Raw genomic sequence first — 17098 nt, 5'->3', positions numbered from 1 at the left:
CACGGCCGCCCTCCCCCCGCCGCCGTTAAAGGGGCCGCAGCGCGGCGGTAACCGAGGGGCGGAGGCGATGGAGCGGAGCGATTTATTGGGAAGTGAGCGGCTGCCGCGGTACGGCGGCTGAGAGACTGGAGTGAGGAGCGTCGAGGACGTGAGCCTGCGGGGAGAGGGAAAGAAATCATCAGTGACGTGGAGTGTTACCAGTGGGAGCCGCTGCAGGGGATGCAGCGGTACGGCTGCACAGTGAGCTCAGAACAAAGGCTGCATTTCCTCAGCAGCGCTGTTCCCAGCCGCTGCCAGTGACTGCACGGCGATTTCCCAGCGCAGGAACGAGCATGGCACGGTGCAGTGAAGTGCCCTCCCCTGTAGCCTAAGAAATGTCAGCAGAGTGCTGCTAGAGTATGGAATTAAAAGCTAAGGTGTCCCGAAGGAGTAACTAATGCTAGGGGTGGGTGAGCACAGCAAGAGGAAATACAAGCAGAGTTCTCCTTCCATCCTGTAGAGCTGGGTGACATGCTGCTTTTCCTCCTCCTCGGGGGACAGAGGGTTTAAAAACACAACCACCCTTTCAGCTTCTTCCTTACATCCAGGACGGCTCAGCCCAGAAAAACAGACAGGTTTTTGGCAGGAAGCAACACAGCTTCAGAGCCTTGCTGGCATTGAAAAGCTGAGCCTTGGCTCTAACAAGAAGGATTCAGAGCCTGATTACCGCCAAACACTCTTCTCCATGCTCCAAAACCTTCCTTCCCATTGCCAGCTGTTTCAGAATGGTCTTCTGCAGCAATGGGGCGTTTGCTCCTTTTACAACAGCTGTCAGCTCTCCTCTCTGAAAAGGGTGAGAAGCAGGTCTGTCAGTGAGCGCAGCTCCCTGGGCTCTGGAAATCACCAGACCATCCCATCATATACTGTGCTACAACAGAATCATTGAGGCTGGAAAAGACCCCTCAGATCCTCAGGTCCAATCCCAGCCCACCCCACCATGCCCACAGCCCTCAGTGCCACATCTCCACAGCTCTGAGCACCTCCAGGGATGGTGATCCCACCACCTCCCTGTGCAGCTGTGCAGTGCCTCACTGCTCTTTTTGAGAAGGAATGGTTCCTAACACCCAACCTGACCTCCCCCTGGCACAATGTGAGGCCATCACCCCTCATCCTATTGCAGTTGCAGGGGGTGATAAGGTCTGCCCTGAGCCTCCTCTTCTCCAGACTGATCCATTCCAGTTCCCTCAGCTGCTCCCCATAAGACTTGTGCTCCAAAACCCTCCCTCACAGCTTCATTGCCCTTCTCTGGACACACTTCAGGGCCTCAATGTCTTTCTTGTGGTGAGGGGCTCAATGCTGAACACAGTACTCAATGTGCGACCTCACCAGAGCTGAGTACAGGGGACAATCACCTCCTGTTCCTGCTGGCTGCACTATTTCTGATACAAGGCCACTGGCCTTCTCTGTCGTTTGGGCACACTGCTGCTATGTTCAGCTCAGCATCAACCAACACCCCCAGACCATTTTCCCTCGCACAGCTTTCCAAGCCCCAAGCCCATAGCGCTCCATGGGGTTGTGACCAAAGTGCAGGACTTGTCCTGTTTAAACTCATACAGCTGGGCTCAGCCCAGCAATCAGCCTGTCCAGATCCCCCTGTAGGGCCCTCCTACCCTGAGGCAGATCAACACTTCCCTCCAACTTGGTGCCATCTGCAAACTTACTGAGGGTACGCTCAATGCCCTCGTCCAGATTGACAATACAGATATTAAATTATGTACCAAGCCCTCCTCACAGGCAGAGCTTCTCCACTCCAAAACAAAAGGGAAATTTTGGAACAACTTCCTTTACTGTTCCTGATGTGCCTGAGGACGAAGGGAAGCAGCCTGTGGCAGCAGTGAGGCCCTGCAGTAGCACAGCTCTCCAAGAAGACAGCTGTTCCACTGCTAAGTCACATTTATTGCTGTGTAATTACTGTAAGAAACTTTTCACTCACTGTGTAGAAGAGAAAGACGGGCTCACATTTTCCTCTGTATTTTTCCAGAGCATCAATGGAATCAACTTCAGCCTAAAAAGGATGTCAGATAAAATAGGTGCTTATGGGAAAACATTTTTGCTTCAGAGGAACACACACAGAACAGCCTGTGCTCAGAACTGGCCAGCACTCACCCCTCACGTACAGCAAAATCCCAGGCTTACAGGCTGAAATGACACTGGTCAGAGCCAGGGATTGTGTCTCAGCTCAGTACCACACTCAAGCAGCTGTGGATGTCTGTGGGAGATTCTGCCTGCAGGAGCTGGGACAGCAGAAGGAACGTGTGCAAGGCTGTGTGAAATGGAGTTTTGAGCATCTCTACAAATCAGATCTCCGCAGCTGTCTGGGAACTTGTCCCAGTGCCCTAATCACTCCTATTTGAACACTTTTTTTTTTCCTTGTATATTTTGGAATTTTCGCTACCACAATTCAATCTTGTTGTCTCTTGTTCTTTTGCTATGTACCACTGAGCAATGCCTGTCTCTTCCCTCTCTAATAATGCCCCATTAGACAGCCAAAGACAGCTCTTGGCTCTGCTCCTGAGCCTTCTCTTCTCCAGGTTTTGAAAACCCAGCTCCTTCACTGTCTCCCTGTACAGCACAGGAAAACACATACTCCTCATCCTGTCCAATGTTATTTGCTTAAGCAATTTGGTGCACACTGCAGAACCAAGTCCCTTGGAAAGATCACCATAGCAGGCAGACATTTTCCAACTAACGTGTCACCCAGCCCAAGAACACCAAGTTTGCTGCCAGGGTTAAAGTAAGAGCTGGTAAAATATGAAAGTCATGAAACAAAATGATCAGTTGTGTTCAAGCCTTCTTCTCTGCAGAAAAACATCTGAAAAGAACAGAATTGTTCAAGCCTGAAAATCTTTAATGGTATAAGCTCTTATCGATGTAACCAACCTGCATCCAGCAGGTTCATTCACACAGGCTGGAACTCCTGCACTGTTTTGGTTTGGAAAGATGGATGACTTCAGTTACCTGCTAAGTTCAGGGGACAGAATATGGATTTTTTTAAGCAGTGCCAAATGGGACCTTACCACAGCAAAGTGCAGAAGGTCACTGCTGACTTCATTCCTTATTCTTCGGAAAAGATCCACTACTGTTTTGCATGGGCCACACCAGGCTTGATATGCATCAACAACTGCAAGCATGAAAATAAGAATAAGGTCAGAATGGGTCATTTCAGACCTACACCAATAGGCTGGTTTGTGCACTTTGCAGTGTAATCTTTAGGAAGAGGCTGGATTACGGCCATTAATGCCATAAGAAACCTGAAATCCTCACAGAAATGAAGTGTCCTCTTCTGATGATCTCTATGGCATCACCTTCCTGGGGAAGGAGATTTTCTTAAGGTCCAACCTGAGCCTCTCAAGCTGCAGCCTAGGGCTGTTGCTCTCATAGTTCTGACTCTTGCAAAGCACCACAAGGGCTGCGGATTCAACTACAGTAGCAACTAATAGATCAAAGTGTCAAATGGCATTAAAAAATAACATGCTCACAACATTGCGGTGTCTTTAAAAGATATATGTACACGGTTGTGACCCTGAAGGTATCAGATTTTCCAAGGTGACCTGCTGCACAGCCCACCTAGCCATCCTCTGACCCCTGCTTTGGGAGCCAGGGCTGCTCCTTGCACTGGGATCTCCCTGCCCCATGCCTGGGGCTGGATGGGGAACTCGAGGCTCCTGCACCAGTGCTGCTGTAGTTAACGACAACTGTCCTACATAAGTTGGTAAACTCCAGCTAGTACAGCTTCTGCTAACATGCTATAATATTCCTTACTTCCACTCAGGGCAAGAGAAATAGAGGGTTTGTCCAAACATTAGTATCAGCAGAAACTGATTCCTCACAGGACCAAAGTGCTTGTAACACAGAACAAATCAACACTGTGTGATGACCAAGCCCTTACCAATGAGACCTTCAAGACACAGCATTTCCTCCCAAAGCTCCTGGCTGTTGATGTTCATCTGTGTGAAAATTCAAAACCAGTCAGAGCAACAGTAAGTCATCAGGTAATTGTAAGCATATCGACATGTCACCTTGTGCTTGCCTGTACGACAGACACATCTGTTCAGAGAGGCATTAATCTGAACACTGCAGGAAAATCTTCCTGCCTGCGCTCCTCTGGTGAGCAGGGCAGGGCCAGAGCACAGGTGGGAGACCACCCAGCCCCCTCCCCACACTCCCAAAGCATTGCAGGTGCTTATGGAGGGGTGTAGGAATACTTGGACAAATGCAAGCCCTCCACTTTCAGTAGCAGCAACTCTCTGAACAGTCTGGGTGCTCGGAGACTCCACCTTCGGTTTGCAGAGAGACAGTTATTCTGGGAGGTGAGCAGGGAAATGGTTCCTGTGCCTTCACAAGATGTTGGCATCACGGACCGCACCAGGCAGTGGTATCTGGATGGATCGTGCCACAGTCCTGATCTTAGCATCAGTACAGCACTACGTGCTTTCCAAATCCTTTGGTGTGCAAGGCAAGAGGCTGCAGCTGGGGGGTCACCTAAAGCTGCACCTGTGAAAGCAGCATTCAGGCCAACCCATATTTACATACCCCATGGACACATTTCTTCACAGCTCCCCACCCTCCATAGGGCTAGGGGTTTCTTCCCTCCCTCTCTCCAAGCAGCTTTGCTCCCAGCAGGGATGGAGTGACCCCTGTGACCGACCGTGGGGTGCATCACTGAGGGGCAGGCAATGCTTTTGGAACACCACACCATCCCCAGTAACTCCACCAACCTCCTTTGCTCAGCAGCCTACTTCTGTAAGCGCAGGTCATGCGAGGGCAACAAAGAATAATTGTCAAAGGGTGTTATTGCAAAGTAAAATAATACAAAGTGGCTCAGCACAAGCTACTCAAGTGTCAGCAATAACTCAATAAACTATCCCTGCCATTGGAATGTGCTAAAAATGCTGACTGTAGGTTGCCCTTGGACTTGCAGGGGAGCAAAAAAGGATGAGACGCAGGGCTAGTAGAACCTGGTGTTTTCTAAATAAATTGTTCTGGAATTTTTTATTCTTTAACCAAGTGAGTTTAAAGAATCACTCACGTTGGTAATATTACTTCTTTGTTGCTGTGCTGATGCTGAACAACAAAGATTCCTAATAGCGATCTCAGTCAGTATCATTAATCCTAAATACATTCAGTATTATACTGGAATACACTGGAAGACTGGAAGCTGCAAGAAGGGTGTTATTCAGTAATTAACACTAACATGCATTAAAAGACTGCTAGAATTCCCAAGTCAAGAACTCAGAGTGGAAATTCCCATGCAAATTAAGCGGCTTCTTGCAGACTTTCAGGTATCACTGGAGGTCAGGGTGAGCAGTTTCTGCACGACCCCCCCTCGCTCAGAGCAGGGAGCTGTTCTGACACCTCCCTCTGTTCTAACATCTTCCTCTGTTTTCAGCATGTGAACCCACGCCTGATTTATCGGGGCACATCTGCAGAATTAAGAAATGCAATTATTCCAGGTATCAGCAGTGCTAGGACCACCCTGGGAGCGTTCCACGGCACGTTAATGAGTTCAACTCATTTATGATGATTGTAATTTGCAATAATGAGTTCAACTGACGGACTCTGAAAGCAATGCCAGCACTGTTCAAAGTGCTTTGCTAACGTGGATGCCCAGCAGCAGCCAGGATATGGCTCTTCTCTGATACACCCAGAGCATCACCAAGCCAACTCGCTGTGCCATACACAAGGCTCAGGTCACGCAGTCACACCTGTGCAGACCTAAATAGGATCTCCCAAGCTGGATGTGTAGCTAGTTGCCAGAGGTGCAAAATCTCATTGCAAACATTTGCCATCACAATGGAATGCAGTGCAACAAGCAGCAGCAGCAATAATCCCTAGCTTAAACTCATCACCTTTCTCTTCTTACATATTCACAGTCTCCAATTTTCAGTGACTAATGAAGTTCTCAACCTGGAATTTTTCCTGGTACTTCCCAACTTTTTCCAGCTTGGTAGCAACCTCTAAACACACAAACCCCTGGCACTGACCTCAGGGCTGTATTTGCCTTGCTGCAGTTCCCCAATGCTTCCCACCCGCCTTCAGGAATGCTTTTCTACCACGAGAACCTCACAGCAGGGCTGTGACAGCAGATACCCTCAGACCAAACTACATTCTTTCAATTCTCTGTGGATTTAGGAGTTGTTCTGAGGCCGGCTCCCACTGACCTGAAGGACCGCCTCCTTTCTCTTTGCAGCCATTCTTCCACAGCAACAGCGGTCGCTGCGCAACGCTCAGCCGTCGTCTCCTAATTACGTGACTCCAACCGCTGCCAACCTGCAGCACAGAGAGAGTTTTACCTGTCGTTGCTTCTCTACCCAGCAGGACCAGGGCTGGAGCCGAGTGCTGCTGCAGCACCTGGGCCGTAACTACAACAGTGGGACTCCCAAGCCTGCAGAAGGAGCACAGAGGGCCCAGGCACCTGTGCAGCAGCTGGCAGCTCCCCAGCGCTGCTATGGCTACACTGGGAGGAACAGCAGCCCGGCCCTCCTCCAGCCCCACTGCTGCGGGAAGCTGTGCTCCCTCTGCTGTGAGCCCTTCTGCCTTATCGACCCACCCAGCTCTGCCTTTTGACCGCTGCTGCATGTCAACCCCCACTTCTCATCCCTCCCAAACTCAGAGCACAGAGCCAGACATCACCCCACTGATAACAGGGGAGAAGCTGCCAGCCCTTCTCCAAACACAGCTCCACCTAAGTTTTCTTCCCTCACCTGAAACAAGCATCCAAATGCCCGCAAGCATCCAGGTCAACAGAGCTTCTGCTCACCCTGACTCCTGTGCTGGGCTCCTTGGGCTCCAGGTGCACACCTCAACCTGCTTCTTGCCACGTGGCACACAGTAGCCATCCTACAGCTGGCCACTTCCTGGCTCAGAACCTGGCTTCTGGCACAGCAGCTGCCCTCCCTCATTGCCACCAGCAAGCTCAAGGTGGCACTGCTTGGTGTCACAGGGACACGGGCAGGGAATCCCCAGCCTGCATCAGCAGCGTGGGTGAGCACTGCACCCCGGGGTGCCCCAACAGCTATCTCTATGTAAACATAAGCCTCCAGTAAAATCCCAATGATTATGACCACAGCTGAATTTTCACGTTTATACCTAACAGCTGCTTACATATCAGAATTACTTGCTCACCCCCTCGAAAACTTATTTTCTTGACTTTAATAATGTAACCTCATGCATCTCAATTGTTCCTCTGCCTGCTATATCACTGCCTTAGGGGAGACCTACAGAGGCAGGGCAGCTACTACTTGGCTAAAAGCTGTAAAAGTTTGGGTTTTTTCTGTAATATGAGATGCTTGCCTTAAGAACAAGAGATGCCTCTGAGCACACTGCGTAGTGTCCTTCACTACCAAGAGATCCATTTGTGATAGCAACAACTGGCAAAGTGTCTCATTTGACTTTGAGAGAATACCTCAACCAACAAGCTGGCCGTGGTGAGGTGCAGCCAAGCATGCCAGCTGCCTGATCACCAGCACACTCCAAAGCAAAAACCAATCACCTGGACACATGTAACCCTTGAGAGAATGGTTATCATCACTGGACCCTGCAAACAGACATAAGGAGCAAATATACTTTAAAAAATTGATTAGGTTTGATTGGTTTTCAGGAAGAGAAACGACACGAAGATGGCAGAAATGTGATCATCTGTATCGCATCCAAACTCTGCTCGCTTTGGTTCTGCAAACTCTAGCTCAAGAGATGCCACCACCCAAACAAAGCTGGCAAAGGCCTGGCCAACACATGTGTTCCCATGGTAGCCTCAGGAAGTGACTGTGGGGCTGTGGAGATGGCACAGAGGGTGCTGACTGTTCCATGAAGTTCAGAAAAACCTACATGTTCTGGTAAAGTTTTTTTTTTTTTATTTACACTATTCATTTTCTTCTCTTTGTACATACCTATTGCAACATGAAAAATTATTCACAAAGCTTAACTGAAGGTAAAAATGTTCTCATCCAACGGTTTGCCCTGCCAACAACCTGTGGGAAATGGCAGTTGTTCTCACGCAGCAACAAGATTGTCTGAGCATTGTTTTTATCATTTCTGGTAGAATTTAGGAACCAACCACCTCAAAAGATGTACACAGATACTTACTCACCTTTCTTCTGAACGCTTTTAGGCACCAAAGTTTTATAGAACCAAACTCAGATTTGGGGGAGGAGGGGAAGAAAAGAGATACGAAAGAACTTGAGCTCCTAAATGTACGTAGCAGGAGTGAGAACTCAGAAGATACACACTGTAAAGTTTTACATTCACAATATCTGCCTCAGAAGTTTCCCTCAGGTCAAGCCAAAATATATCTGATGGAATTTTATAGGTAAGACTTCATTTCTGAGGTACTGCTACTTATCAAGTTCTCACTTATTTTCACTTTCATTCTTGTTCGGCCTCCGAAGTCCATCATAAAAAAAATTGCAGAAGGACATAAAAACTTCCAGTCACTTACTGCAATGCCTGGGGGAAAAGTGTCAGGTGCTCACTTTTATTTGTCTTTTGAGAGCAGAAGAAATTACATGAAATGTAGATATTCTCCCCTGCAACCACGTGATAACAGTTATCTGATACACAGCACATTCAAATTCCGGGCCAAACCGTGGTCACATTTCCTGACACGAGTAGTGACCTCTGAAAAAAGTAAGGCTATCACAATTTGATCTTCTCATCAGAAATTAAAGGTTAAGATACTTATCAAACCTGGTTAGCAAAGTTACAGAGCTCTCTTCTTGCAGCAGCCTTCCTGAAGCTCAAGGTAACATATGAAAGATTTGGTTTAAGACGTAGGCTGCAACCCTTAGCGTGCCAGTTAGTGCTATGTAGATATAGTGTTTGGAGATTGATTATTGAAACTATGGCCTAACCTGAAATTAGAAAGTAGACATGGGAAGAAAGCAAGAACCCTGAACTACATGAAGGAGAGCTCCTTCTGCTCCCATTTGTTCCTATGCATATCTGACTCCTGAAGCCACTGGAGCGGTCTTGCGTTCCAGCCTAACCTTACACACACTCTTCATTTGTACCCATAAATTTCTCCACACTTACAGGCACTGTTTCAGGAACTTACAGACAATTTAGGCTTCTGAATACAGTAAAATCCCATCACTTATCACCCAAGTATCCAAATCCATGCATGTGTGTATACCTGTACGTATACACACAATTTACAGCAACATGACTGAGCAAAAAAAAAAAAAAATTCAATCTGTTACCCAACTTAATGCACCCATTAATAGAAATAATTTGCATGTTGCTTAACTATGTCTGAAGGTAAAGGATGCAAAACAAAAGGAATCCCTTAATCACTGCTTGCCAGGTCCTTCTGGTCTCTTGAAAGTGTAGCTTTTGCAACATGCTGTTCTCTCTACTGATACTAGGGATCAGCAAATACATATCATTAGTGAAATCAACTAATCCTTCAGCAATTATCTGAGAAAATTCTTGGCTTCTACAGCAAGAGCTTATGTCTGCTTATATTGCAGCCACCTGTCACTTCCCAGAAAAGTCAACAGTCATGCAAACTCCAAAGCATGAGACTTTCTTCTAAAACTGTACAGGGACGTAGAACAATGCAGCTGCTGACCCATTCCACTGATTTGAATATTTCATCAGTACTGAGTGAGCCTGTATGGCAGTACAGTGCTAACACCTGGATCCTGTCAGTACAGAATGTGCTGCTTAGAATTTGGGATATACTCTCTCCCCCTATTTTCCTCTTTAAAAAGGAAGTATAATGTAAGTTAAGCTGAAGTTCAGAAATGCATATATTTTACTTAAAAACATTCATCTGTTCAAAATTCAAAATAAACTTTATGGGATACAACAGTTTTTGTTTTTTTAAATAACATTTCATTCAAACTGTATATAATTCATTGAAGTATTCGTACAGCAAACAATGGTTAACCCTTGAAAACCTGTAGAAAAAGATTTTCACACAAAAAAAGGAAAAACAAAATTGAGGTATCACACCCAACACACACTCATCCAAGCACACGCACACACTCAAACACACTCACACACATCCACACACACAGGCTGCAGCAAAAGCAGAAAATTGTAGGCCCAAAAGGAAAATGATGACTGATTGTTCTATTCCAAAGTCCAGGTAGCTCAGGAAAAAAACAAACAAACAAACCAAAACAACCCCCCAAGAGTCCTCTGAGTAAAGAAACTACCTCAAAAAAATTCTCAAGTGCACTGGAGACCTGATCATTTAAACTGTTTCTGCAAAGCAGCTCCCTGCACCTAAGAAAAATGCAGCCCAAGGTGACTTGTGCAAATATAAGGAGTCAGGAATATTTCCTGCTGTTCCTTAAGTAGACATGAGGGGTGTCCATAGATTCCATTAGCCTTTGATCATGCAAGATACTGCTGGAGTGCTGTCTTCGCCCTGTAAGAGAAAAACAAGCTGTTAATTGTTGGGTTCTGGCTTTAGCATCAACAACTGTATGAACAAAACTACGTGTTACATCAGCAAGATAGGGAAGATAACTAGTGGGGTGACAGGAAACTGAATAGCTGCTTCCTTCAGTTTGGAAGGATCTCATTTTTGGCGCAGTGTGAGCTCTAACAGTTCAAGAATCCACCCTGCACCTGAGAATAAGACGATCTAATCACATACACTGCATGTCCAGCATAACCCAAGCAACTGTTAGATATGGTGTGGATTAAGATGTATCTTGAACCTTGAATTTTTAAACAAAGAAATTCCCCTTCAGTTGGTGAAAAGCAATTATTTTTCTGTACTACAACTGTACCATGAAAAGCAGTGATTACAGCTGAGAAATGAACCTGTCACGTATCAGGAACTTAGCCCACACGAGAAGCACATGATTCCTGTCAGTAAGACCACACCTGCTAACACCATACAGTGAGCTGATAGGGTGAGAAGCAGCAGTCAGAACAGCACAATTTATATGATCTAACTTTGCATGACATTTTGGTTACAAATACCTCCCAAAAAACTACTGTTACAGTTTCATCAGTATTTCAGCTAATTCAGTGTTAATTATTAGGACCTGAATTGAAAAGTTCTGCTTCTCCTTTGAGCCCACATCTCCCAACCATGCTGTCATGACCCTGACAGTCCTTTCCATGACCCAAGCCAACTCAGCATCCCAGAAGAAGATCACGTAATAAAAGCAAAGATTCTCCTCTAATCTTGTTTCTGGATTTTATTTTTTATTTATACTCACTTGTCACACAGATTTGGATCCGATGACTGACTCAATTTATGTAGGATATCTACTATTCCCATGTCTCGTAGTTTATCTTGGCGTTCTTGTGAACCTATAACAATAAATTACATTCTTGGGAACATCACCAAAAGAAACATATGCAGAACAGAAGAAAGGAGTGGCAGCAGAAACCAGCTTAAGGAGAGGGGTATGGAGTTCAGCTAAAACACAGCAATGGAAAACTCCTTCAGCTGTGGCAACTTCGAAACAGAGCTCTAGTTTCTTTTTTGTATTTTAGAATGCATGTGTTTAAAGAAAAAAAATAATTCAAAGGCAAAATCCCACACAAATTTTATCCTAATGCAAGCAATTGAAGTCAAGCTTCTTTAATCTCATTTTTCTGATTTGGATACAAAGAACACTTAACTGGAGGTGGATTTTTAAGTCTAAGCTGTAGCACTGTGAGCAGAAAACCATTTGGAGCATAACTGTCACTGCTGAACAAAATTCTGTGTCCTGAGAGAGGCAGAATAGGTGACATTGGAGGAAAAAAATGTCCTAACAGCACCAATTTCTTTATTGAAGAGCAGCACGGTCAATCTGAAGATCTGTAAATCATCCACCTAACAACATCCTCCCCAGTACTCCTCAAAGAACACCACTTCCCATCCATTCTTCTCCTACCATTCCTTCCTGCTATGCACTGCTGCCTCCATTTGTCCTCTCCATCCCTCGCAACAAAACCACTTTTGTTGTTGTTTTTGTGGTGCAGCATTCTTCAGTTCCCTCCCAGTTACCTCCCACTACAGGTACAGGGTTACAGCTCTTTTTTCCCCATTCCTCCCAGTTCCAGCTACAAATCATTTTACTGGTTTCAGCCCCTCACTGCCCAATCCATTCAGGTCTGGGAAAAATATCTTGCCAACAAGGCCGTTTTCTAATCCATTGCCATCTATCTCTCCCCAGTGAGTCTGCTCCCTCCAATGATGAATTTCCACAATCCCCTCACTGGGATTCTTTCATTGCAATTGTTTATAGATTTTGAAGAAATGCTGCAGGTGAAATCTATGTGACACTCATCAGCTCCTCTTTATTGACATCATCCTCCTCCCTTCCTGCCCCAGAACAGCTCTCTACATTTTCTTCTATGTCCCGAGTACACTCACTTCTTTTATATTATACCTATAATGAGGTCTCCATTTTTTATTCTTTGGATTCCATTGCACTGCAATAATGACTAGTATGTAACACTAGCCTTTTGATCAGGGTAGCAACTTGTCTGTGTATTAATAATGAGGCTTTCTTACCTTCTTCTTCATTCCATATGAGATTAGATATGCAGAACATGGCAGCAAGCTGAAGTTTAGCATTTGAATGACTCTAAATATAGAAAAAATAGTACTCAAATTTAGAAGAAGAGATTCAGAATTTCTCACACTTACATTTTGGCATTCATCCTGTAACAAATGAGGTAGAAAAAGTTGGGACAAATTCTGTATCTATAACTTCTCTCAAAGGTGACACCATGACATAAGATACTTCAGTAGCTTTCAGTCAATTCCTCTTACATACTTAGTAAGAGATCTACAGGATGCTTCTTTTTCATTACAAATTTCCCAAGTAGAATTGTTAAAGGTATTGCTTAAGTCAGCATAACATTACTATGGGAAATAACACTGGATCTTGCCTCTAATCTGCCATATAGAGCTGCACAGCACGATTTCTTAAACACAGCTGGGTAGACAAGAGCTAAGCGCATGACAATGACTAACAATTTACATGAATAAATGCTAAAGTGTCATCTTTAATTCTGGCAAAGGATCAAAATAAAACATTGAAGAGAAGTTCCCCCATACCATATAGTATTTGATTTTCTGCAGAATGTCATCATTGGTCATAATCAGTTCTTTTGCTGTTGTTCCATCTGCTATATTGGCAAGTATACATAACGTCTGAAAGAGAGAAAAACTGTTAAGAATATTGGCTGCAGATCACATCCTATGATTTACACAGTTTTCCTGACAGCTTTGAACTTGTAACAAACAATTCTTTTAATTAGTTTTAATATCTTTAATCTGGAGTTTCCAGCTTGCTTACATTTCGCCAGTGCCAAAGCGGTAACAACTGTGGTTGAACAGCCCTTCCAAAAACACAGTTTTTGCTGTTCTAAAAAATTAAGCAACATTCATTAATTCATTTCAGTGAGCAAAATTTAAGTCTCTTATGGAAATACGCAGCACATAGAAAAAATACAATATATTGGAAAGTAAAGGAGTCTATTCTGTATCAGCAGCTAGAAAAAAACAACACATCCATGTAGTTCTTTGGGTGAGGAAAAGGAAAAACAGAGGTCTAATCTGCTGATCCTTCAGAGAATTTTTTTTTTTTCCCACAAGTTCTAATTACACATCTTACCTGCAGAGGTAACTCAAGCAAACTACTAATGCACCTGCTTATTTCTTGTGAATTAGAAAAGCCATCTTACAAAATAACCTTGAAGCAACAAAGCCCATGTTTGCACTACATGCACAAGGCATTAAGACTTGCAAAGGCAGCTTTCCTGGTGCTCGGGAGGCACAGGGAGATGCTCTATGAATTCTTCCCTTAAGAGCTGTGCAAGAACTCAGCCATGTTTTCTGTGCACGTGGCTGCAGGAGGGCTCTGGAGAATGACCAGCATGTGTGTGATGCCTTTGTCTAAGCTGCATTCATGTTAGCAGCTGCAGACATTATTTCCCAAAGCTGCTGAAGACACGCTAACAAGTCAGTCAGTGATAAGCACCATCCTGCTTGTGTGCAGTGTCATGTGCAAGAGTTAGTTCTGAAACAAAAACATGTTCATCTCATTGCAGGGGTAAGCAAAGTGCTCTGTATACTAAGGCCCCAAAACTGAAAGCCTACATTCAGCTTTAGTACAACAGCCTTCTTCCAGGAGGTGCACTTTCTCCTCCAAAATAATTCTCAGAGGTTGGCAGGCAAAATCATCCCCTGTTGCAATGAAGGCCATTTCACTTACTAGAGCTTCATCAAAAACAATTTAGAAAGAAACAACTGTTTAATCCTCAGCTGTTTCACAACCATGGTTTCACTAAACTTGCTACGTATTTAATCTTTTGTGTGTGTGTGGGTTGGTATTTTTTTGCTGATTTTGTGTTTTGAACGGCCACAAAAGACCTCTTTACTTCAGCCCACTCTTCACTGAGCAGAGATTTAGATCACTCTGGATTTAGGGATTACAGACATTTGCCATGCTGTTCTCCACCAATATCCATTCTAAGCCAAAGGAATCCTCTGCAATCTCCCACAGCTTCTCAATGCCCCCATTATTCACCACCACATGTGCTGTGTGAAGACAGTTAAAGAGAGCCCTCACCTCTCATAATTAGCCAAAATTCCACCATCCATCCTCTTACTTTTGCTGTGGTAGCCTCACAGCAAGTATCCCTGTAAGCTGGCACCCTTACACTGCTCTCAAACCAGAGATGCTTTTCTCTGTTGGACATCTCCTCTCTCCATTTCATTTTACTCATGTATGTTTTTATTCTTCCAGCTGTAATTTTTGAGAGCACGCCTCTTCTGATCTTACCTTGGCCTACACCAGCATGCTCTTCTCCTTGCTACTGTCTCCTCTGCTGTGACCACTGCTGGCTCCCACAGCCCCCAGAACAGCTGAGATGCCACAACTCCCAGCAGAACATGTTCTACTGCCAGCAAAGCGGGCAGTAATGCTATTCTTTATTATTGACTGTTCCAACAGCTGCTGTAGGAGCAAATAACCATGAAGCTTTTCCCAGCATGAAATACTGGTTTCGTTCTCTTCCCGTGTCCCTGTTGTCCCCTTTCTGCCATTCCACTGCCTTACATTTAATTCTCCTGCTCTCATGCACGGTGTTCTCCTACTTGTGAAATTGAAAAAGCATTCTGAATTCAATTCAAACATGTTTGTAATAATGCCCTGAAGAGGAATTTCTTGTAGTACTGAAGTTATTAAATGGACAGGCCTCAGTAAAATAGCCACAGCACATCATAATCCTCAAGAAAATTAGCATGATGAGAACAGTGAGCATTTTTAGATGTTTCTCAAATTGTATTCTGCCATGAGAACTTGAAACAAAAGAAAGGATACCTGTTCTTTGACTTCTATATTGTGCTCCCCTTCCAAAATGAGGGTCACTGCTTGCATGATTTGCTTTCCATGAGTACTCATTATATGGTCTATATGCTGTCAAAGCAATGAAATATAGTTAGGAGTAATTTTCCAGACACAGAAGTGGCATTCCTACATGAATTACTTTAAATAAAGAGTAGCAACATTGCACAAAGTTCCTAGCTCCTAGCAAGGTCTCCCAAAACACAAAGCAGCAGAAACACTTGGTAATATTCCTCTTCATTTGAACCCTGGTCACATTTGAGAGAGCATGATATGGGCCTTGGTTTTGACTTCACTGAAACCTGTAAAAAACAAAGCACTGGGTTCCTATTTGGCCATAGTCTGAAGACTAAATCCTGCTGAATGCAAGCTCTCAGTATGATGCTGCAGTTAGAAAGAACCACCTTCTCTCCTCTGATAACTGGAGGACATAAAAGAAGGCTAAAGAAGTGTGGCTTTTTTTTCACCTGGAACTTCTGCTACACTTACTAGAACATTGCAACCAGGTTTGACATCCTCACTTAAATAAAAAAAAACCTTAAAGGATTCAGAAAGATAAGATGCATAAATTACTTATAGTCTAGGAAAACTGTCTCAAGGTCAGAGGTAAAAAGGTCATATGATTAAGGACTACAAACACCTGTACAAGAATAAAAGTGATCATAAGGAGAAACAGCAAAAAAAAAAAGTGAAACCAGATCTACTGGAGGAACTGATAGCAAAACTCGGGATTGACAGTTAACAGCCACCAGACATAACCAGTGCACAGCACACACTGCAATTTTTTGAGCTGGAACTTCTTATCGATAGAGATTCTTGTAGAGTTTCTTAAAATTGCTAGCACTGAAACTTGAATCAAAAGCTGCTGGATGAGTTACTCTGGAGTAAGTTTTGGGTACAGAATGAGAATGGGTGATTCTGGCTCTGAAGTGCTACAGACAGTAGGTGAAGCTGGGACAGAATCAGACAAATAACACCTTAAAATAACGAGGCGTCGCTGTCGGAGCTCAGGGTGAATTTAATGAATGACAGGTCACTCTTTTCACATGAAAATCTTCACATTAAGACAGTGTAAATTCTCTATGAAGCTTATTGAGATTCAATGAGTACACATATCAGAAGATATTTTGCAGTGACCTTTTTATAGTAGAAACACAATACGTGATAAATGCACAGTAGAGGCTTCGTGGTATTTTTCCCCAACAAAAAGGTTGGCTTGCCAAATGTTTGCTGCATGTTTTCCCTCTGTTCTTCACAGGGGATTACCCCTTTCTTTTCCTCCACCAATATCTCTTTCTCCCTGTCAAAAACAATTCACGGGCTTACATTTTCAAACCATTTTATTTTAGTGTGTAAAATGAGTGTATGCATTTTTTTTCCAAGTGCACAGTCCCACAGTGAGATTCAAGAAGTCTGTACTCACTACACCATTGGGTAAGAACAGAAATATTTCAGGTGTCAAGAAAGAAGAAATGTTAGGTATCATCAACACAAAGCACCTCTCCACATACTGACTCACAAGTGCAACTCTCTCATTGCTATTCTGGACAAGTTTCACTGAAAGATTTTTTTGGAAAATATTGTGGGAAGCTAAATGTAATGGAATTGATGATTAAATACCACTGTCTAGTTCTCTATTTGTAACAGTTACCAAGTTTCAGTGGATGTACAGAATTCTTTCCAATTTTTCTGATGCTGATGTGAACTTTTTCTTACAGATACTGGGATAAATGCAAAGCAGAGCCCTC

At 44.1% G+C, this 17098-nt stretch overlaps 2 protein-coding genes across 6 annotated transcripts in view; both read right to left on the bottom strand.

Annotated features, from left to right (window-relative positions):
- Positions 1-15: 15 nt before the first annotated feature.
- On the bottom strand, positions 16-9673 carry NME9 (NME/NM23 family member 9). Of its 3 annotated transcripts, XM_090147037.1 has the most exons (7): positions 6455-9673; positions 6201-6309; positions 3929-3986; positions 3057-3160; positions 1973-2044; positions 707-823; positions 16-154 (listed from the first exon to the last, which is right to left on the bottom strand). In XM_090147037.1, the coding sequence occupies exons 2-7, from the start codon at positions 6231-6233 to the stop codon at positions 83-85; spliced, it is 456 nt and encodes a 151-aa protein (XP_090003163.1). In that variant the 5' UTR covers positions 6234-6309; positions 6455-9673; the 3' UTR covers positions 16-82. The 3 variants fall into 3 exon arrangements, with proteins under 3 accessions (XP_090003163.1, XP_031452438.2, XP_090003162.1); XM_031596578.2 differs by having other exon boundaries at positions 6201-9673; XM_090147036.1 differs by lacking the exon at positions 3929-3986 and having other exon boundaries at positions 6201-9673.
- Positions 9674-9775: 102 nt separating this feature from the next.
- The window catches only part of ARMC8 (armadillo repeat containing 8), a 58462-nt gene continuing 51139 nt past the window's right edge, over positions 9776-17098 (bottom strand). For all 3 annotated transcript variants that reach the window (XM_031596575.2, XM_031596576.2, XM_031596577.2), the window contains 5 exons: positions 15327-15422; positions 13058-13153; positions 12509-12581; positions 11220-11313; positions 9776-10414 (listed from right to left, as the gene is read on the bottom strand). In XM_031596575.2, coding sequence (XP_031452435.1) covers positions 10381-10414; positions 11220-11313; positions 12509-12581; positions 13058-13153; positions 15327-15422 — 393 coding nt within the window. In that variant the 3' untranslated portion in view covers positions 9776-10380. The remainder of the gene's footprint in view (positions 10415-11219; positions 11314-12508; positions 12582-13057; positions 13154-15326; positions 15423-17098) is intronic.

Source organism: Phasianus colchicus, chromosome 10, assembly GCF_987193195.1.
Source record: "Phasianus colchicus chromosome 10, bPhaCol1.hap1.1, whole genome shotgun sequence".
NCBI classification, from domain to species: Eukaryota; Metazoa; Chordata; class Aves; order Galliformes; family Phasianidae; genus Phasianus; species Phasianus colchicus.
This window is presented reverse-complemented; position numbering and strand designations above follow the sequence as displayed.